Genomic DNA, 22,231 nt, shown 5'->3' with positions numbered 1-22,231 from the left:
GATGTATGCGAAAATTCTGAACGTACACGGGCTCAAGTAGCATTATTTACGTCAAAACATAACAAAGTGAATGGAAATTGCCATAAACTTAGAACATAAACTTAGAACTTAAATATTACATGACAAATTTGGTCAGTGCGCTTTCCCGTCTCATTCAATCCATAGGCAAAACATTCCACCCCCATTCCACCCCAACAGTTATTAGTCCCCTACCGGTGTACAGCGGAGGGGACTATAGGTTTGCACGCCGTCCCTCCGTCCGTCAGTCCGTCAGTCCGTCAGTCCGTCACGCAAAGAACAGTTTTCCGGACTTTTTTTTTCTAAACGCTGAATGCTAATGATTTCAATCTTGGCACATGGTTTCCTTATGATAAGTTACAGATCACGTTCGAACTTCACGACGTTTCGATCATTTTTGACAAAGTTATGGCACTTTGAACTTTGGGGATTCTGATAATTCTGATGCTCCTTAACTCAGTGCCATTTTAAGTTTTAATTTCCTTTAAAAAAGATTTTCTCCGCAATAATAGGACCGATTGAGATCAATTTTTCACCATATGAGAGAATCGGTCTGTAGAATATTTTAATGGTAATTATGACGTCACAGATCACGTGGTTCGGTCGCCATATTGTTTTTCGTGAAAACACAAAAACCCCTTTTTCTCTGCAACAGCTGAACAGATCGAGGCCAAACTTTGCAGGCAGAATCGCATACCCATGGCGAACAAAAAAGTCACCGAGCATGACGTCATGCGTCACATGGTTTCAGAGTTATGACGTTTTAAAGCATGAAACTTTAAAACCGAGCTCCTCCCTAATTTTTGATCCAATCGAGGGGAAACTTTACACATCTGTTCAGCATGTCAGTCTACTAAAATGTCATTTTGGAATTTGCGATAGGTGACATGGTTTGGCAGGTGTCATTAATTAAAGGAAAATGTTTTTAAAAAAAAGGATATCTCTTGAATCGCTAGTACCTCAGACCATGAGTTGGTAATTATATAATTCACACAGAGCCTGGCGTTGGCTTAGCGGTTAGGGTGCCGGCTTGGGATTCTAGGATCCTGGGTTCGAATCCCGGTCGATCGCTGAATTAACGCCAGGGGGGTTGACTCAGCCTTCCATCCTAACGAGGTCGGCAAATTGAGTACCAGCTTGCTGGGATGAATGATCACGGTGTGTACCCCGATTTAGAATAGGTACACCATATCCCTGTGCATTGTAAGAGTGTGGCCAAGGGTTGGCGTCAGGAAGGGCATCCGGCCATAAAAACATTGCCTCAAACAGGGAATCATGATTGTCATGGGGCTCGCAAGGCCAACCCCCGCTCTAGCGGGGAAAATGGCCTTAAAACGATCATTCATTCATTCATTCACACAGTGCAATACGTGCAGGCTGCTCCACGGAGCGACCTTGCGGGCTTATCAACGAGGCGAGGCATGACACACATGTGTCTCAGCATACCTCAGATCAAGTTTGAAAACCAGCATCAACCGTGCATAAATTTGCATATTCGATCATTTTTGACAAAGTTATGGCACTTTGAACTTTGGTAGGTGACATGTATTGCAGCGCAATACTCAGAATGCTTGTTCATCAAGATATTCATCCTTGTCGATGTCCACACCTCCATCCCCTTGTAAGCGCTGTTGTGTGATAGTCTCAGTGGAGTTCATGCAATTCTTACAACAACATAAATCGGTGCAAGACAAACCCGACTTACGAGAGGAGCATAGCATACCTTCGCAACGAGTTTTCAGACATTTGTAGCTTAATATTTCGAGAATACTCTCTGGAGCTGAGGGCTTCGTCATCTATTTGATGGAGAGTTCATCGTTTAATAATGTTCATCCGTGACCATCAGGGGACGGGGGATTGATCATTTGTTGCAGTGAGCGCCGAAAAACCGCAGCTTGGTACGAGGCCCGCCTAGTGTGCTGAATTAAAGCATCCTTCGTTGGAGGCATGCTTTGTTCACATGGGGAGGGCGAGGCAAGACATCTCCGTGACAAGCTCCCCTCCCTTTTAAGACATAAATTCTCTGTAAAAGAGCTTCCACTTCTGACTGCTCCCCTTCCCCCTCTCCCCACCCTTCCCCCCTCCTTACCCCCTCACTTTCAACTCCCACTCCCCTTTCCCCCCTCCCCCTCCTTTGCCCCCCTCTCCTCCCCTTACCCCTCCCCTCCCGTCCCCCTTCCCCCCTCCCCCCTCCCCCTCCCCTTCCTTCCCCTCCCCTCCCCTTTAAGATATAAATTATCCGTAAAAGAGCCTCCACTTCTGACTGCTCCCCTCCCCTTCCCCCCCCCCTCCCTTCCCCTTTAAGATATAAATTCTCTGTAAAAGAGCTGCCACTTCTGACTGCTCCCCTTCCCCCTCTCCCCACCCTTCCCCTCTCCTTCCCCCCTCCCCTTCAACTCCTCCTCCCCTTCCCCCCCCTCTTCTTTCCCTTTTCCCCTCCCCTTACCCCCCTCCTCTCTCCTTTCCCCCCCCTCCCCTTCCTCCCCCTACCCTCCCCTTTAAGATATAAATTATCCGTAAAAGAGCCTCCACTTCTGACTCCTCCCCTCCCCTTCCCCTCCCCCTCCCCTCCACTTCATCCCCCTCCCCTCCCCTTTGAGATATAAATTATCCGTAAAAAGAGCTTTCACTTCTGACTGCTCCCTCCCCTCCCCTCCCCAGTCCTCCCCCTCCCCTCCCCTCCCCCGTCCTTTCCTCCCCCCTCCCCTCCCCTCCCCTCCTCCTCCCCGTTCCCCTCCCCTCCCCCACCTGGCAACGCCGGGTACTTCTGCTAGTTTATTATAAATATGGAGTGCACATGACATGCCCACATAGGAAGTCTACCGACATCCTGATACAAATTGGTTTTTCAAATACAGTGTGCACAAAATTACGTGGACAGATGATGGGTGGGTTGGACAGAGCTAATTTTCATCTCTATAGCCAAGACCTGGACCTTGTCAGAGGGGTGGGAGACAAAAACTGTACATGTCAAGGCAAGCCACGTCACACGCCATCTTACTATTTACAAAACCATCAAACTTCCTCAAACCATCCAATCTTCACTGTTTGTCATCGTCCATCTGTTTCCCTGTGATAAATATCATTTTCCTCTTCCTCTATCGTGGTGACTCAGCTCACTGTCCACACACAGACTAACATCCAAGAACACCTGTGTCGACCACATCATTCAATCTCTCATTCAATCATTCATTGAACCATTCATTAGTCCTTCATTCTATCTTCATTCCAACAAAACTCTTCGATACTTCCCTGTGCAGTATTTCACTTTCCCAGAGTGAGAGTTTCATTCCGAGTGACAGTTGTGGATGAAACAGTCATGAATTCCTTCGCTGGAGACATCTACCTGCTTCTCGTGCTCGTTTTTACTTTCCGACCTACAGGTAAGAACCATCGTATTAAGGGCCCATTACCTTCAACTCAGATATTACTACTCAAGGTAATTCATAATTCCATATCCTAAGTTGTTATTGCAACAGACATTGAGGAAATTAAAGAAACATTTTTGACTTTTTTCCATGAAAGTTTCATTAAATTATTTCATTTTTAACCCAACAACCATCCTTATTTAATTATTTTTTCTTCTATGTGAGACCAGACTCATAACTTATAGTCTTGTACAATGAAAAATAAACAAATTGGGATGACCAGAAATTGTTTGGTAAATTTTTTATTTGCTCAAAGTAGAATGAAAAGTACAACAAAGAACTTGTCTTGGTCATGAATGCCATGGTGGACAGGTAGAACAATTGATGGAACCAGCACCACCTGCATTGAACTATATGCCACCACCTTGGGAAGCAAGGAGAGCTGATGTTTATCCTTTGTCAGCACAAAAGAGAGATGGAGCTTCAACAAAGGAAAAATGACTTTTAGTTATCGTTATTTTCATGTACATTGAATGGACTGTGATAACCAAGTTTGAACCTCTCCACAAGCCTCCGTAATGTCCTTACATTTAAAATATGAGAGATCCTGCATTAATTAGTCTATAGTGAACTGATTCATTCGTCTGGTCATTCAAAGGAGCTCCGACTCATCACAACCCCCCCCCCCCCCCCCCACTTTCTTCACCCTGCCTCAATCTCTGCCCCCACCTCTGTCCCCACCACGTTCATCACCCTCCCCTCACACTCCCTGCCCCCACCACGTTCATCACCCTCCCACACCCCCTGCCCCCACCACGTTCATCTCCCTCCCCCACCCCCTGTCCCCTTCACCGTTCATCACCCTCCCACACCCCCTGTCCCCACCACGTTCATCACCCTCCCACACCCCCTGTCCCCACCACGTTCATCACCCTCCCACACCCTCTGTCCCCACCACGTTCATCACCCTCCCCTCACACTCCCTGCCCCCACCACGTTCATCACCCTCCCACACCCCCTGCCCCCACCACGTTCATCACCCTCCCACACCCCCTGTCCCCACCACGTTCATCACACTCCCACACCCCCTGTCCCCACCACGTTCATCACACTCCCACACCCCCTGTCCCCACCACGTTCATCACCCTCCCACACCCCCTGTCCCCACCACGTTCATCACCCTCCCTCACCCCCTGTCCCCACCACGTTCATCACCCTCCCACACCCCCTGTCCCCACCACGTTCATCACCCTCCCCTCACACTCCCTGCCCCACCACCCTCATCACCCCTTACCCCTTCCCCTGCTACCTCCCCGCTCCCTGCCTCCAATTGGTTGGTAAATAATTTTATTTACCCCCTTTTCAGGAACACACGATTGTCTTTCTGAACAATTTCACAATACATTTAAAACACAAAATATCCTCGACTTGAACATTAACAGCACAAAAAGTATAATTTATCATCAAGGTTGTGTTAATGACATCACATTTATTAAATTGCGCATAGAAATAATGAATTTAATGAAGAATAAATATATAATAATATTTTAACTTCATTCCCGCCCCACACCAACCCCAGAGACCGTGGATCATGACCAATGTGGTTGCATGGCGATGTCGCCACCACCATCATCTGCCAATCTCTCTGTGTCCCAACCAATAACCACAACCACTGCCAATGTGAACGGACGGGCCGAGCTCCACTGTGACGTCTCCATGAAGAGCATTTACACATATAAACACATCGTGTACATTACAGATAATCCCATCGTGTACTGGTACAAACACTGTCCCAACAGCTTCACAGGAAAAGCAGTTTTCTCTGGAAAATCTGCATCAGAGGAATACATTAACCGTGCGAATCAAACTGTTCATGAAATACAAGAACATTCGACCCTGAGAAGAAGAAGATTCACTCTGGAGATTTTCCAGCTCAACGTGCACGACTCTGGAGATTATTTCTGTGTTATCATGATCAGAGCACGTTATGGACCATATGGAGATTGTGGTGGTGGAACCAGGCTGGAGGTGGTTGGTAAGTTATGTGGGGTTAACCTGGGATGTGGATTCGTTCAGTAAAAACAACGATGAAGGTAACAAACAGTACCTGGTTTGATTAAACAGGTGATTTCAGTTCTAACTTGATAACTGTGAACAAGATGTGATGAAATCGATTTAAATTTGAAGAAGACGAGTGATGTGATGGATGAGTGAATGAATTTGTGGGAATGAGTGAACAGGTAGACAGAGGAGTGGACAAATAGATAGAGGGAGAAGTGCATGAGGGAGGAAGTTGGTGAAAATGTATGGGGGATGAGATGAAATTGGTAAAGGAGGAAGTGTGGAGTGTGAAGTCTGTAAAGGGATGGAGGTGATTGGGCGAACGACACGAGGGAAGTAGCTGAAATGGTAGAAAAGGTAGTGAGAGAAGTGTGTGGATGAGGGGATTGAGGGAAGTTTGTGAAGGTGTAAAGATGGTAGTGTGATGAGGAGGATAAGGAGGATAAGGAAGGTAAGGAGGATAAGGAGGATAAGGAGGAGGATAAGGAGGATAAGGACGATGAGGAGGATAAGGAGGATAAGGAAGATAGGGAGGATAAGGAGGATAAGGAGGATAAGGAAGATAGGGAGGATAAGGAAGATAGGGAGGATAAGGAAGACAATAGAAGATAAGGAAGATAAGGAAGATAAGGAGGATGAGGAGGATAAGGAGGATAAGGAGGATAAGGAGAAGGATAAGGAGGAGGACAAGGAGGAGGATAAGGAAGATAAAGAGGATGAGGAGGATAAGGAGGATAAGGAAGATCAGGAGGATAAGGAGGATAAGGAAGATAAGGAAGATAAGGAAGACAAGGAGGATGAGGAGGATAAGGAGGATAAGGAGAAGGATAAGGAGGAGGACAAGGAGGAGGATAAGGAAGATAAAGAGGATGAGGAGGATAAGGAGGATAAGGAAGATCAGGAGGATAAGGAGGATAAGGAAGATAAGGAAGATAAGGAAGACAAGGAGGATGAGGAGGATAAGGAGGATAAGGAGGAGGATAAGGAGGTGGATAAGGAGGAGGATAAGGAGGAGGATAAGGAGGAGGATAAGGAGGAGGATAAGGAGGTGGATAAGGAGGAGGATAAGGAGGAGGATAAGGAGGAGGATAAGGAGGATAAGGAAGATGAGGAGGATGAGGAGGATAAGGAAGATAAGGAGGATAAGGAAGATAAGGAAGATAAGGAAGACAAGGAGGATGAGGAGGATAAGGAGGATAAGGAGGATAAGGAGGATAAGGAAGACAAGGAAGATAAGGAGGATGAGGAGGATAAGGAGGATAAGGAGGAGGATAGGGAGGTGGATAAGGAGGAGGATAAGGAGGAGGATAAGGAGGAGGATAAGGAGGATAAGGAAGATGAGGAGGATGAGGAGGATAAGGAGGATAACTAGGATAAGGAAGATAAAGAGGACAAGGAAGATAAGGAGGATAAGGAATATAAGGAGGACAAGGAGGATAAGGAGGATAAGGAAGATAAGGAGGATAAGGAGGATAAGGAGGATAAGGAGGATAAGGAAGATAAGGAAGATAAGGAGGATAAGGAGGATAAGGAGGATAAGGAAGATAAGGAGGATGAGGAGGATAAGGAGGAGGATAAGGAGGATAAGGAAGATAAGGAGGATAAGGAGGATAAGGAGGATAAGGAAGATAAGGAGGATGAGGAGGATAAGGAGGAGGATAAGGAGGATAAGGAAGATAAGGAGGATGAGGAGGATAAGGAGGCTTTAAGAAGGATAAGGAGGAGGATAAGGATAAGGAGGAGGATAAGGAAGATAAGGAGGATAAGTGACAGGGTAAACTGAACGAAATGACGGACGAGGTTATATACATGCAGGAGGTGACATCTTGCCCACATTACTCGAACATTCACAATTGTCACCTCCGCACCGAAGGTGGATGCAGGTTATGTTTTCACCCTGTCTGTCTGTCTGTGAGCAAGATATCTCAAAAAGTTGTGGACGGATTCAGAGGAAATTTCGCAGATATGTTGTGTATGTGGTAAAGACGAAATGATTAGATTTTGGTGAGGTTCCGGATCCGGCTACGATAATTTATAAAAATGATTCTTCACCATTGAGAGATGCGGCTAAAACCGACATGTAGCACAATATCTCAAAAAGTTGAGGATGTATTCGGATGAAACTTGGTGGAGAGGTTGTGTGTGTGACAAGACCGAATCGATTCGATTGTGGTGAAGATCTGAATATGGATTCGGATACGAGAATTATTTAATTTCTGAAGTGATTCTTCACCATTGGGAGATCGGGCGAAAAGTGATAAATAACATGATATTTTAAAAAGTTAAGGACGAGTTATGAATAAACTTGGTGGATGAGTTGGTCAGGTGACAATAACAAGCCGATTAGATTTTGGTTCAGGTCCGAATCCAGATTCGGCCTATCAGTGGGATACAAGATGTAAACTGTTCCACCTGGTGGAGGTATGCGCTCGACCGAGTGCCCTTTTCGTTGTTACTGTGGTTATCCGAACCTCCATTGTATTTATTGGTTGGAAAATGTTTCCTACAGATGTTTCCTCCATGCCAACTCCTACAAGCAGCAAACCAAGTTCATCTGAGAGTAAGCAACCACTGCATTAATTTGTATCTCAGCCCATGCAACCGCTTACTTGTTGTGTGCAACCGTTTGCTTGTTGTGTGCAACCGCTTACTTGTTGTGTGCAACCGCTTACTTGTTGTGTGCAACCGCTTGCTTGTTGTGTGCAACCGCTTGCTTGTTGTGTGCAACCGCTTGCTTGTTGTGTGCAACCGCTTACTTGTTGTGTGCAACCGCTTACTTGTTGTGTGCAACCGCTTACTTGTTGTGTGCAACCGCTTACTTGTTGTGTGCAACCGCTTACTTGTTGTGTGCAACCGCTAACTTGTTGTGTGCAACCGCTTACTTGTTGTGTGCAACCGCTTACTTGTTGTGTGCAACCGCTTGCTTGTTGTGTGCAACCGCTTACTTGTTGTGTGCAACCGCTTACTTGTTGTGTGCAACCGCTTACTTGTTGTGTGCAACCGCTTACTTGTTGTGTGCAACCACTTACTTGTTGTGTGCAACCGCTTACTTGTTGTGTGCAACCGCTTACTTGTTGTGTGCAACCGTTTGCTTGTTGTGTGCAACCACTTACTTGTTGTGTGCAACCGCTTACTTGTTGTGTGCAACCGCTTACTTGTTGTGTGCAACCGCTTACTTGTTGTGTGCAACCGCTTACTTGTTGTGTGCAACCGCTTGCTTGTTGTGTGCAACCGCTTGCTTGTTGTGTGCAACCGCTTGCTTGTTGTGTGCAACCGCTTACTTGTTGTGTGCAACCGCTTACTTGTTGTGTGCAACCGCTTACTTGTTGTGTGCAACCGCTTACTTGTTGTGTGCAACCGCTTACTTGTTGTGTGCAACCGCTTACTTGTTGTGTGCAACCGCTTGCTTGTTCTATGCAACCACTTGCTTGTATGCAACCGCTTGCTTGTTCTATGCAACCGCTTATTTGTTGTATGCAACCGCTTGCTTGTTCTATGCAACCACTTGCTTGTATGCAACCGCTTGCTTGTTTTATGCAACCACTTGCTTGTTGTATGCAACCGCTTGCTTGCTTTATGCAACCGCTTATTTGTTGTATGCAACCACTTGCTTGTATGCAACCGCTTGCTTGTTTTATGCAACCACTTGCTTGTATGCAACCACTTGCTTGTTTTATGCAATCGCTTATTTGTTGTATGCAACCACTTGCTTGTATGCAACCACTTATTTTTGTATGCAACCACTTGCTTGTCTGCAACTGCTTGCTTGTTGAATGCAACTACCTGCTTGTCTGCAACCGCTTGCTTGTTTTATGCAACCGCTTATTTGTTATATGCAACCGCTTGCTTGTATGCAACCGCTTGCTTGTTGTATGCAACCACTTGCTTATATGCAACCGCTTGCTTGTTTTATGCAACCAGTTTCTTGTTGTATGCAACCGCTTGCTTGTATTCAACTGCTTGCTTGTTGTATGCAACCGCTTGCTTGTATGCATCCGCTTACTTGTTTATATGCAACTGCTTGCTTGTATGCAACTGCTTGCTTGTATGCAACCGCTTATTTGTTGTATGCAACCACTTGCTTGTATGCAACCGCTTGCTTGTTGTATGCAACCGCTTATTTGTTGTATGCAACCACTTGCTTGTATGCAACCGCTTACTTGTTGTATGCAACCACATGCTTGTATGCAACCGCTTGCTTGTTTTATGCAACCGCTTATTTGTTGTATGCAACCGCTTGTTTGGATGCAACCACTTGCTTGTTGTATGCAACCACTTGCTTGTATGCAACCGCTTGCTTGTTTTATGCAACCACTTATTTGTTGTGTGCAACCGCTTGCTTGTATTCAACTGCTTGCTTGTTGTATGCAACCGCTTGCTTGTATGCATCCACTTACTTGTTTGTGTGCAACTGCTTGCTTGTATGCAACTGCTTGTTTGTATGCAACTGCTTGCTTGTATGCAACTGCTTGCTTGTGTTTGTATGCAACTGCTTGCTTGCATGCAACTGCTTGCTTGTATGCAACTGCTTGCATGTATGCAACTGCTGGTTTGTATTCAACTGCTTGCTTGTATGCAACTGCTTGCTTGTATGCAACTGCTTGCTTGTATGCAACTGCTTGTTTGTATGCAACTGCTTGCTTGTATGCAACTGCTTGTTTGCATGCAACTGCTTGCTTGTATGCAACTACTTGCTTGTATGCAACTGCTTGCTTGTATGCATCCGCTTACTTGTTTGTATGCAACTGCTTGCTTGTATGCAACTGCTTGCTTGTATGCAACTGCTTGCTTGTATGCAACTGCTTGTTTGTATTCAACTGCTTGCTTGTATGCAACTGCTTGTTTGTATTCAACTGCTTGCTTGTATGCAACTGCTTGCTTGTATGCAACTGCTTGCTTGTATGCATCCACGTAAATGTTTGTATGCATCCGCTTACTTGCTTGTATGTAACTGCTTGTTTGTGTTCAACTGCTTAATTGTATGCAACTGCTTGTTTGTATTCAACTCCTTGCTTGTATTCAACTGCTTGCTTCTACTCCCTAACCTAACCCTAACCCTAACAACTCCACAGACAGACTTAACAACCTTCCACCAGATTTTGGAGGAGGGAGATTGCTTTGAATGTTCAATCTTGAGGTTGGACAGATGTTGTTTTCTCGCTCTCCTGAAAAATTATCCCGATGCAATTAATCACTGTAAAAAGGATGAGTACAGCTGGATCATACCTCCATTTTGGGTATGACAAGTGACGTATGTACCTGATCATTGCATTGGTGCATTGCTCAAAAAACATTATTGGTGGGGAAATAAAGGTTCGTTTTTGTGTACAGAAGAGAGAAAAGCTGATGCAAAAGCAAGGTTAAAATGACAGCGTGTTCGCGGGGCAACAATTGGCACAACAGGACAGGAAAAGAGAGAGAAAATGGAGGAAACACTGAAACACCTCAACTCCTTTGTTACATGAAGACTGTCAAAGGCCTTGTAAACGGTGATAGCTCTCATTTTCCAAGGAAAGACGTGGATCGATGGAGGATGACCAGTTTGCTGCTCGCTTTTTAGGCCATCTTTACTATGTAGTTGGCCCATAGGTCATCGCTGATGGTGAGGCACAAATCTTCAAGAGACTAAACATCTTCTAATGCCGGCCCATGGAAATAGGCAGTTCGGTTAGTTTCGCAATCCTTACAGAGCAACAGGGTGAGACAGCAACATTTCCAGGATAGAAGGACATTTCACTCAATTTCAATGTCAGATCAGAAGAGAGTGAGGCAGCTGTAGTCCACTCGCATTGGGAGAGGGTATTATAGAGAGTATTATACGGCACGATAGGAAGTCATCTGAAAAAGGGAAGATAGGGTTTTCCAGTGCATTGGAGAGTGCATTTGAACGAGGAACAAGACAAGGTCCAACACACTATATTGAGAAACTCCAGCCTTTTATAGGCAGGGTGGGAGTGGGGGTGGAGGGAGTAAATATTTGTAACGCTTAAGTCATCACAATCAAATTTAGCATGCATAATGGGGTTGAAAAGATAGTAAACTAGATGGTATTCATAGAATACTTACCCTGTGCAGTCAATTTGGTGTGAGCCAACTCTTCTATTTTTGAAGGTTTCTTTTTTTTTTTGATTCAATATGGCTGCCAGACCACGTGAGCGATGACATCATCAATTTATATTCTCTAAATAATTGTTGCATAGATCATGCTCAATAAATTTCAAACTGATCAGACTCAGCATTGTCCCTGTCGAATTATGACGTCATAATTATGGCACCAATTACATCATCGTTAACAACACCTATTCCCCATATGGAGTTATTTACAATGAGCCACGTTTCAATTTTTTAAAATGCTGACACATCACACACTTTACTTTACTGAAATGCAGACACAAATGTTATATTTTTGTCAAAAATCGTCGGAATTTCACCAAATCTGTTTTGGTCATGTGTTAATATACCTCAGCGATTGACAAATCTGAAATCAGAATTTTATTTCCGGTCAAAATGACCCTGTGAGGTCGCTCCATACTTTGCCTGCGTGTCATGTGCAGTGTGATAATTAATTCCATGCCCACTCTAGAAGACTCTTCTTCTTCACAAAATAGCAACTTCCAGCTTCCAGACCATACATCCAATCATCTTGAAATTTCGCAAACTTGTTAAACTTCATTGCCTCCACTATGATATAAAGTTTCACGTCAATCAATGAAGTGGTTCAATAGTTATAATTTTTTTAATATTTTCGTTTAATTATTTATATCTGCCAAACAACGTCACCTATCGCAAATTCCAAAAGAACATTTTAGTGGAATGATATGCTGAACACATCTGTGAAGTTTCCCCTCGATAGGATCAAAAATGAGGGAGGAACTAGGTTTTAAAAGTTTATGCTTAAAAACGTCATAACTCCGAAACCATGTGACGCATGATGTCATGCTCTCTGGCCTTTTTGTTCGTCATGAGTATGCGATCCTGCCTGCAAAGTTTGGCCTCCATCTGTTCAGTCGATTTGGAGAAAATTGGATTGTAGTGGTTTTTAAGGCTCTTCACTCAAAACAATATGGCGGCCGAACCACGTGACCTACGACGTCATTATAATTTTATTTCCGCATCAATTTATACCGAGAAGATGCTCAAGAAATTTCATCCTGATCGGATAAAGTTGTTTATTTGTCGAATTATGACGTCATAACGGCGGCACCTATGACATCACCATTCACATATTTTATTCCGCCTGGAGAGTTCTTTCCAATGAGACCTGTCTCAATTATTTCTGTGCAGCAGTTTTTGAGATATAGAGGTGCAAATATTTTTGGTTTTTCCAAGATGGCGCCAGTACCACATGACCTGTGACGTCATAATATTCACTACAATATTCTACAGGAGGAGGCCCTCCTATCGTGAAAATTTCATGTCAATCGGACCAACGGTTGACGTGAAAATGAATTTTTAAAATGCAGACATGCACGTATGTACCCGAATGCTTAACCTTGCTTTCGCTTTGCGAGCGCACGGTAAATAGAGAGGTAATTTTATGCAGGGGTGGAATTTTGGGGAGGGGGTAGATAAATATCTATGTCAGGGATATTTATCTCTAACACGTAGATAAATATCCCTGTGGCACGCAGTGCTACCAAACCTGGCTTGCATCATAGGGGATTTATGGTAAAAAAAAAGGGTTCTCTGTAACTCAAAACAGGAGTCTCCTGAGAAACACCCATCCAGTTTGGACTGGTTCAAGTTATACCAAAGACTTTAAAAATGGTACTTGCTGCTTCCTTGCTTGAAAAAGACAGAGCACGGACAATCCCCATCGGTTGGCATCCATGGAGAGGAGGAAATTCCTCTTGAGGAAATTTCCCACAGAGAACAGGCGCCATTGTTATGACGTCACTGGTACCCAGAGTGTCTCGGGAAGTGACGGTAGTGACGGCACATCCCCCAAGCTCAGTGGCTGTGTTAAGTGTTTGTCTCGTCAGCGTGTGTGTGTGTTTGTGTGTGTGTGTGTGTGTGTGTGTGTGTGTGTGTGTGTGTATGTGTGTGTGAGTGTGTGTGTGTATATGTGTGTCTGTGTGTGTGTGTGTGTCTCTGTGTGTGTGTCTCTGTGTGTGTGTGTGTTTATGTGTGTGTGTGTGTAAAATAAATAATTGAGTGAACACCACAAAACTTGGAAGGGATAGTGTGGGCCCCGAGGGGGGTTATAGATGGGGGAAAAAATGAAGTTATTTGGTTGTAATATAATTTGAGATTTAAGGGTGGGTTGGAATAGGGGGTAGTGTAATCAAATTAACCATTTTATTGATCGTGACCAAACATTTCAAGGATGGGATGGTAGGCCTCATTGGGAGTATAATAGGGCAGTGGAGTGGGGGTCTTATTGAGTGGAGCATTGATCATGATCAGAATTTGGTGACTCTTCTTCAGTAGAACATCACAATCGATGTGCACAGGTCCTCCATATTGCTGAAGTGCCTGATCTGCAGGCCTTCACTGGAGCTAGCAAGTGTTTGCATCATGGTCTATCTGCTCTATCGACATAGCGTCCACACCTCAGATCTTGAACTGTCTGCTAGTTGTCCTTCAGCAAGTTAAGTCATCTCACGAGCATCTAACTCATCCTGCTCTCCTCTGAAAGTTTTCATGGTGAAAATGTCTGTATCGAGATGCCTTTGAAGAGCTTAGCAGCATTTGAATTGTATTATACATTGTTTAAGACATTGTTTCAAAACCATTATCAATATGTAAGCTCAATTACAAGCACTAGTGAGGTACCCGTGCTACGCACTGGTGGGAGACCAGAGGCAAACAGACAATGCAGAAACGGCAAATGCTAAAGCATGAAACCAATAAATTCCACATTCCTGTAGCACCTTCAGTCGCACGTCAGACATGGACAGCAAGTTCGTGAACGACTTCCATGAAAAACATACCCGTTCGCAAACAAACAGGTACGTTTGTTCCATACACAGTCAATGGCGAATCTGCATATGGTGATCCACGAATTTCACGTTTAGAAAGTAGAAACCATCACGGCATTCCGTCATTATTCACTTGAACTCTATATCTCTTTTTTTCATTCCAAACAGCATAACTCCAATCACAAATTAAATAGCATTAATATAAAAAATTAACATTTAACAACATTCGTGACATGAACAAATATTTAAATCCTGATGTGAAGTTCCGTACGGTTGGGTGAACACAATTACGAATTCAAAATCGTAATTGTATTCACTCAATTCCAATCATTAATTGATACTTTAACAAAACGATTAACACGATTAACGTTTAACAATTTAACATTACGATTGAATGACGGTTGTATTTGGATATTATCAAACCCGCGCATTGCCGTCATCTGTCCACTTCCACATTCGCGGCAGGTTCATAATTCTCATCAAAATCTAAACAGTATTTGTAGAATTTCAACAAAAGCCACATCACTGTTCATATCGGTAAATATTATTCCATCGTGTTTGGAAAAACTGGAAAATTGGAAAAATTGGAAAACTAATATAGCCTATTTTATTCCAGGGGGTTCCAGGATTACCCACCCAAAATATCGTTGCAATTGGTTCAGCTGTTTTTGCGGTATCTGGGAACGGACAGACAGACGGACATTTGGTGAATTATAGTAAGATTAATCCAAGCCTTGAATAATTTATTGCCTGAAATGAAACAAATATTTTGACAATAATCCATTAAATGTTCCCTCCGAAGGACAAAGTGCATTTGATCTGCAGTGAGAGAGCTATTGGTTGGGATTTAATCCATTTTGTTAGAAAGCCTGGACTGGCAGATCAATATCAATATTAACAACAACATGTGATTGATAAGAAAATGAGTAATTAATGAAAATACTTAATTTGCTTTGTTTCTTCTCGGTATTTGTTCTTAAGGTCTCGGCAAGTGCTTTTTGCATCTCTTTATCTCATTCATAATAATGCTGCTGGGTTGTGGAGCTCTCCTGGGATTCATCATCTGGATGCTGGTAAAGCTGCGGAGAAATGGAAGAACACAGAAAGCTGAGAGTGAAACTGGAGGATTCAGCATGGAATAAAATTGTGAAAAGATAAACTACAATGAAATAAAATGGTGAAAAGATAAACTACAATGAAATAAAATGGTGAAAAGATAAACTACAATGAAATAAAATGGTGAAAAGATAAACTACAATGAAATAAAATGGTGAAAAGATAAACTACAATGAAATAAAATGGTGAAAAGATCATTTGTTTTACAACATCAATTACTGATCATTCACCATGCATTCACAACACCCTTCACTCTCCACGGTTTCACCCACACACCAACTCCATTACGACTACGCTAAACTGCCAAACGAAGCAGCCAGAACAAGTGGCATCCACCCCAGGACAAAGTGTATTTAATAAAAGAAAATGGCACAGGGGAAGGATACCAGAATGAAGAAATCAGAATGAAACATTCTCACCAAGCATTCTGAGTATTGCGCTGCAATACATGTCCCCGACCAAAGTTCAAAGTGCCATAACTTTGTCAAAAATGATCGAATATGCAAATTTATGCATGGTTGATGCTGGTTTTCAAACTTGATCTGAGGTATGCTGAGACACATGTGTGTTATGCCTCGCCTCGTTGATAAGCCCGCAAGGTCGCTCCGTGGAGCAGCATGCACGTATTGCACTGTGTGAATTATATAATTACCAACTCAAGGTCTGAGGTACTAGCGATTCAAGAGATATCCATTTTTAAAAAATATTTTCGTTTAATTAACGACATCTGCCAAACCACGTGACCTATCGCAAATTCCAAAAGGACATTTTAGTAGACTGATATGCTGAACAGATCTGTGAAGTTTCCACTCGATTGAATCAAAAATGAGGGAGGAGTTTGGTTTTAAAGCTTCATGCTTAAAAACGTCATAACTCTGAAACCATGCGATGCATGACATCATGCTCGCTGACTTTTTTGTTTGTCATGGGTATGCGATTCTGCCTGCAAAGTTTGGCCTCAATCTGTTCAGCCATTGCAGAGAAAAAGGGGTTTTCGTGTTTTCACGGAAAACAATATGGCGGCCGAACCACATGACCTGTGACGTCATAATTACCATTAAAATATTCTACAGACCGAGTCCCCCTACGGTGAAAATTTGATCTCAATCGGTCCTATTATTGCAGAGAAAATCTTTTTTAAAGGAAATTAAAACTTAAAATGGCACTGAGTTAAGGAGCATCAGAAATATCAGAAATCCCAAAGTTCAAAGTGCCATAACTTTGTCAAAAATGATCGAAACGTCGTGAAGTTCGAACCTGATCTGCAACTTATCATGAGGAAACCATGTGCCAAGTTTGAAATCATTAGCATTAAGCGTTTAGAAAAAAAAAGTCTGGAAAACTGTTCTTTGCGTGACGGACTGACATACTGACGGACGGATAGACGGAGGGACGGCGTGCAAACCTATAGTCCCCTCTGGTGTACACCGGTAGGGGACTAATAACAACTAGAACGGCACTTGGTAAAATGCATACCTCCGCCAGGCTCAATGGTTTACGCTTTGTGTCGACCCCACTGATAGGTCGGATCTAGATTCGAACCCGAACCAAAATCTAATCGCAATTGTTCTCGTCACCTCACCAACTCATTCACCAAGTTTCGTCCGAATCCATGCATAACTTTTTAAATATCGTGCTATATATCGGTTTTAGCCCCATCACAGTAACAAATTACTTTTAAAAATTATTGGATCCAGATTCGGATTCGAATATTTACTAAAATTGAATCAATTCTTCCTTGTCACAAACCCACCACCACCACCACCAAGTCCACCAAGTACAATGTCCACCAAGTTTCGTCCGAATCCATCTACAACTTTTTGAGATATCGTACGAAATATCGGTTTTAGCCCCATCACTTAATGGTGAAGATTCACTGAAAAAATTTACTCGGGAGTAAATACTGTTCGGCTATTCATCATGCAGCTGCCTTAATCGCTGGTGACAGGACATTTTTTATGACAGGACATATTATAGCCGAACTGTTTTTACAAATAGCCAAATAGTGACAAAATTGGGTCAACAAATAAAAGGCTTGACAAAGTAAATGAGTACCTCGAAGGCTATCGCACCTGTGTGGATGTCAGAATGCACCAGCAGATAGAGGAATGGGGACTTTTAAAGCACCAGCGTGGTGGTTTGGCAGAGGAGGTAAAATTTGTCCTCTTTGTAAAAAATTCCCCATCAATCCTTGGTAGGGGATACGAGTCTTTGAGTGTCACATGATTGAGTTGGCGATAATCCACACAGAACCGAGTGGTCCCACCCTTCTTTTTCACCAGCACAATGGGTGACACCAGCCCACTATGACTCAACGAGGGCTCAATAATTCCGGCTTTTTCTAATTTTCTCACTTGTTCTTCTGCCTCCTCTTTCTTAGCGAAAGGGAGCCGCCGTGGCAGTTGGCGAACTGGCCGAGCCCCACCAGGCTTAATTTGATGCCTGACGAGGCTCGTGCGTCCAAAATCCTCGGGAGAGAGAGAGAAAACATCCAAGTTCTTACCAACCAAATTGTGCAATGTCTCTACCTGCTTCGATGTTAGGCCCTCTTGAGAGCATGTCATCATGTCCTGCTCTCCTTCAGGCCGATAAATTTCTCCTACTACTACAACCCTACTACACTACTACACTTGGTTACGACAGCTTCGCCCCTTACCGTGCGAGGGCTATCGGACAAGTTGAACAGCCGAACTGCCAACATAGTTATTCATCAACATAGTTGATGGATGAGTGTCCACGAGGGAGCAGCCCACCATCAATCCTTCAGCCCCATGTGAGGACCACGACCCCAATAGCCCAAGCTGGCCAATGTCATGAGCACCTGCTGCCAACTCCACCATTACCATGGACTCAAACCTGGGAGGCATGGCCACAGTGCGTGACACCTCCAGCCACGTCCCCTGCACCTCCTCGTCATCCACCATCCCAACCAACTTCAGCCTCTCGGTACCGAACCACATGTGACCTCGCCCAAGGTCTAGTTGACAGTCGTGTTCCACCAGGAAACTCAATCCCAGAAGACAATGGTCGCACACCTTGGCTACCCATACAACCACATTGACCTCCGGACTGCCCAACTCCATCCCTTCAACCCCGCGGCCCAATATTAGAGCCATCACCCCGTAGCCAGTTGAAGGCTGTGTCCTGCTAACCTATCAATTTTGTCTCAGCCTCCAACACTTTGGTCTAACAGGATTGGATTAATGATGGTTTCACTAACCCAAGTGTCCACCATAGCTTCACAAAATTCACCCTCAATTTTGCTTCTAACCCTCAAATTACCCACGACAATTTTTCCACAATTTACTACTTTCACCAAATAAGGGCGCTTCTCCACATACTTGCGAGCCGAGCATGGCTCGTTATACTCGTATAGCACACATGGCACACACTCGCATGCTCAGCTCGTTATAGTTTCCCAAACAGCTTACAGTGGCCTGACCAGCCCGAGGCGGTGACCCGCTCCCCGGATTCTGTGGTCCTTCCGGAGGTCCTCTCCTCTCTGGGCTGTGAAGCCTGATGGGAGGATGGTGCCTAGGTGGTTCCGACAATACCGCTGCGAGTGTCCTCTTCTCCCACACCTAAAGCAAGTCCCCATGAATGGACCAGTCGGAACCCCTGCCGGAGCACACCTTACTCTCGGGCCAACACGACGAAGATCGGGCCGCCCTGATGGTGAACCCAAACCACACCACTGTGACTCACCCTCTGCAAATTTACCCCTTGTCAAATTTGACAGCTGCCGGCTAATCCCCCTTAGCATTCGGGTAATGCCCGATTCTTCCTGCTTCTCTTCCTGATCCCGTACCTCCACCTGTCGTCCCGACACAGGTGACCTCTCTGGTGCGTGGTTTAACTTCCTTAAAATGGTCAGTATCACCGCGCACTCAGCTGCTCAGTGCACCGTGGCCGGATCCTGCAACTCCACCAAAGTTCGGATATCGGGGTCAGGAAGAGCTGCCATAAATTTCTCTATGGGCAGCTTGTCCTACGCCTGTGCTGGTAGGTCCCTATATGCAATTCACACAGATTGGAAAATATCCTGGGCCAGCTCCTGCAGCGTTTCACTAGGTTTTAATTTGCAATGCAGCAGCTGCACCAGGACAAGGTTGCACCTTGCACCCGTACCAAACCTATGGTTCAAGGTGTTGTAAATGCCCTTACTGGTCAATATTCTCTCTGGGATCTCATTTAAGACGTCTGCGGCTGGCCCCCGCAGTGTTGCCAGCAGATTCCCTTTGCGTTCCCGCTCCCCCCAACAATTGAGCTGGGACACATATTCAAATTGCATCAGAAAAGCCTCTAAATTCCCTGACCCGTCAAAATATACAAGGGGGATGGTTTTTCCTGAAGCTCCTTTCCCCGACTCCTCCATGTCCGAATCCAACCTAGGGCCAAAACACCCCCAAGCTGGGTATTCAATTTCGGAGCCTCCGGTGCCCAAACGTGGCTCGTGGCGAGGGTCCCCTGGCTTAACGGACCGACTCACCTCATCTAGCAGTCTCTGTTGGACTCGAACAAACTCTCCCTTGATGGTATTGTCCAATTGTTCACCCGCTCCTGCAACATCTCATCCATCCTTTCCCCATTAAATTTTGGCCCCCACAGGCCTTTGTCGATAAACACCCACTTCTGTTCTGTTACCCGGGCTTCCAACTCTTTTACCTCCTCTGCCAAACCACCACCCTGGTGCTTCAAAAGTCCCCATTCCTCTATCCGCTGGCGCAATCTGGCATCCACACAGGTACGATAGCCCACCAGGTCCTTATTTACATTGTCAATCCTTTTAAGCAGTGTCACCGTATTTTAAACCAATTTCAATGGTTGCTAGGAGACAGGGCAGCACGTAGAATCATAGTAACAAAATCATAAGACTTAAAACAAACACAATCCCAGGACAAGTTTTCAGTCAGGTCAGTCTTTTGGGACTGCCACTGGTAACATGTAACCCAATGCTACCTGCCGCATGGTCGGGTTGTCAGCAACTAAACTGACACCCCTCACTGGCTTTGCTCGTGGGGAGGGTGACTGTGACACCTACCAGGACCAAAAACAACACCTGATAAAGGGTGGATGAGCTCCTGCAGGAAGCCAAAGGCCATCCAGTAAGGAGATTGCGTCTCCAAAAATACATCCATCCAGTTTGGACCTGTTTATGTCATACCAAAGACATTAAAATGGTGCGTGCTGCTTCCTTGCTTAAAAAGTAGAGCACGGACAATCCCCATTAGATGGAATCCATGGAGAGGATGAAACTCCTCTTGACGAAATGCCACGCTGAGTACAGTGAGAAAGTAGCGCCATTGTAATGACGTCACTGGTACCTGTAGCATCCTGGGAAGTGACGTCATGATGGCACTTCCCCCCAGCTCAGTGGCTGTGTTAAGTGTTTGTCTCATCAGTATGTCTGTGTGTGTGTGTGTGTGTGTATGTGTGTGTGTGTGTGTGTGTGTGTGTGTGTGTGTGTGTGTGTGTGTGTGTGTGTGTGTGTGTGTGTGTGTCGGTGAATCGATTCAAGGTCCATCCTGATGAAAGAGTAAAATAATTTTATTGAAGAACCAACACGATCGTGGAGACTGTTAGAGAAAGATCAGGACTCAAAGGTGTCTGGAGGATTCTCAAAACACTCTAAAGTAACTCAGCAAAAGGCAAGTCTTATATACATTAAGGCAAGATATTTGTCATAGCTATTCCCAGAAATGTTGAGCAATTTCGGAGAAAGTGGGAAGTTGAACAACTGCCCCCTCGTCTTGTCCTATCACCAGAACTGCGCAGAGAAGCTTACTTCAAGGACATCTCCCACATGATGAAAACCAGGCCACATTCCAATTATTATTCTCTCACATTCCAAGTTGTTTTCTTTTTCTCTTTAGCGACCTGGCTTGAACTGGTTTCAGGCTATACTCCTTTCTGCGAAGTAAAACGAGAGCATATATGTTTGAGCAAGTCATAATTTGAATGAAGCAAAACACAATTAAAAGGTACAATCTCCACGTGTGTGTGTGTGTGTGTGTGTGTGTGTGTGTGTGTGTGTGTGTGTGTGTGTGTGTGTGTGTGTGTGTGCTCCACTATGAGCCTCAGCCCATGTATAAAAAAGAATGTGTACGGACTAACGGACTGACGGACTGACGGACGGATGACGTGGCATCGCATAAGCTCCCCGGAACTACATTCCACGTGAACTAAAAATTAAAAAGTGATTGGAAAGTTTAAAAATGAGTGGGGTGGTTCAATTACGATTGAATTTGTAGGATTGTGAGCAAAGGCTTATGCCCATAAATACTGTTATGTATGTGGGGGTAGGAATACTTTAAACCAGGTATATTTGTGTAGGTGGCATGCTCAGACTGGCGTGAAGAAGAAGAACTACCACCATGTAATAAGGAGAGCACCTGTTTAGCCCGAATGTCGGATGAAGTTGTATATTTGTCCCCGTCACAAGAAGGCGGGGCATGTTATTTAGCTCAGGGATAAGGTTAGGTAATTCCTTGCACGTCGTTCCCTTTGTGATTTACCCCATTGTGTCTTTTTGCACCGCACCACACGTAGGGCTAGAATCCCACATTTAAACACCCTAATAATAAAACCTACCGGAAGCCAGGCATCAGGCACTAGGGCTGACAACCCCGACTAGGCAGGCACACATGGCTCGGGCAGGCTGAGGACACGCCCCGAGGAGCCGTGATTGGCCAGGGCTCTTGATTGACAAGAAAGGCCCGAGTAGGAAGCATCTCGCTGATTGGAGGA

The 22,231-nt window shown here is 44.5% G+C and overlaps 1 protein-coding gene across 1 annotated transcript; it reads left to right on the top strand.

The window, feature by feature from the left end:
- Nucleotides 1-3,123: 3,123 nt before the first annotated feature.
- On the top strand, nucleotides 3,124-15,651 carry LOC144888189 (uncharacterized). Its single transcript, XM_078771186.1, has 4 exons — nucleotides 3,124-3,401; nucleotides 4,966-5,421; nucleotides 7,957-8,007; nucleotides 15,350-15,651. The coding sequence occupies exons 1-4, from the start codon at nucleotides 3,338-3,340 to the stop codon at nucleotides 15,508-15,510; spliced, it is 732 nt and encodes a 243-aa protein (XP_078627312.1). The 5' UTR covers nucleotides 3,124-3,337; the 3' UTR covers nucleotides 15,511-15,651.
- Nucleotides 15,652-22,231: the final 6,580 nt, after the last annotated feature.

This window comes from Myxine glutinosa, chromosome 1 (assembly GCF_964187855.1).
Source record: "Myxine glutinosa chromosome 1, kmMyxGlut1.1, whole genome shotgun sequence".
Lineage (NCBI taxonomy): Eukaryota > Metazoa > Chordata > Myxini > Myxiniformes > Myxinidae > Myxine > Myxine glutinosa.
This window is presented reverse-complemented; position numbering and strand designations above follow the sequence as displayed.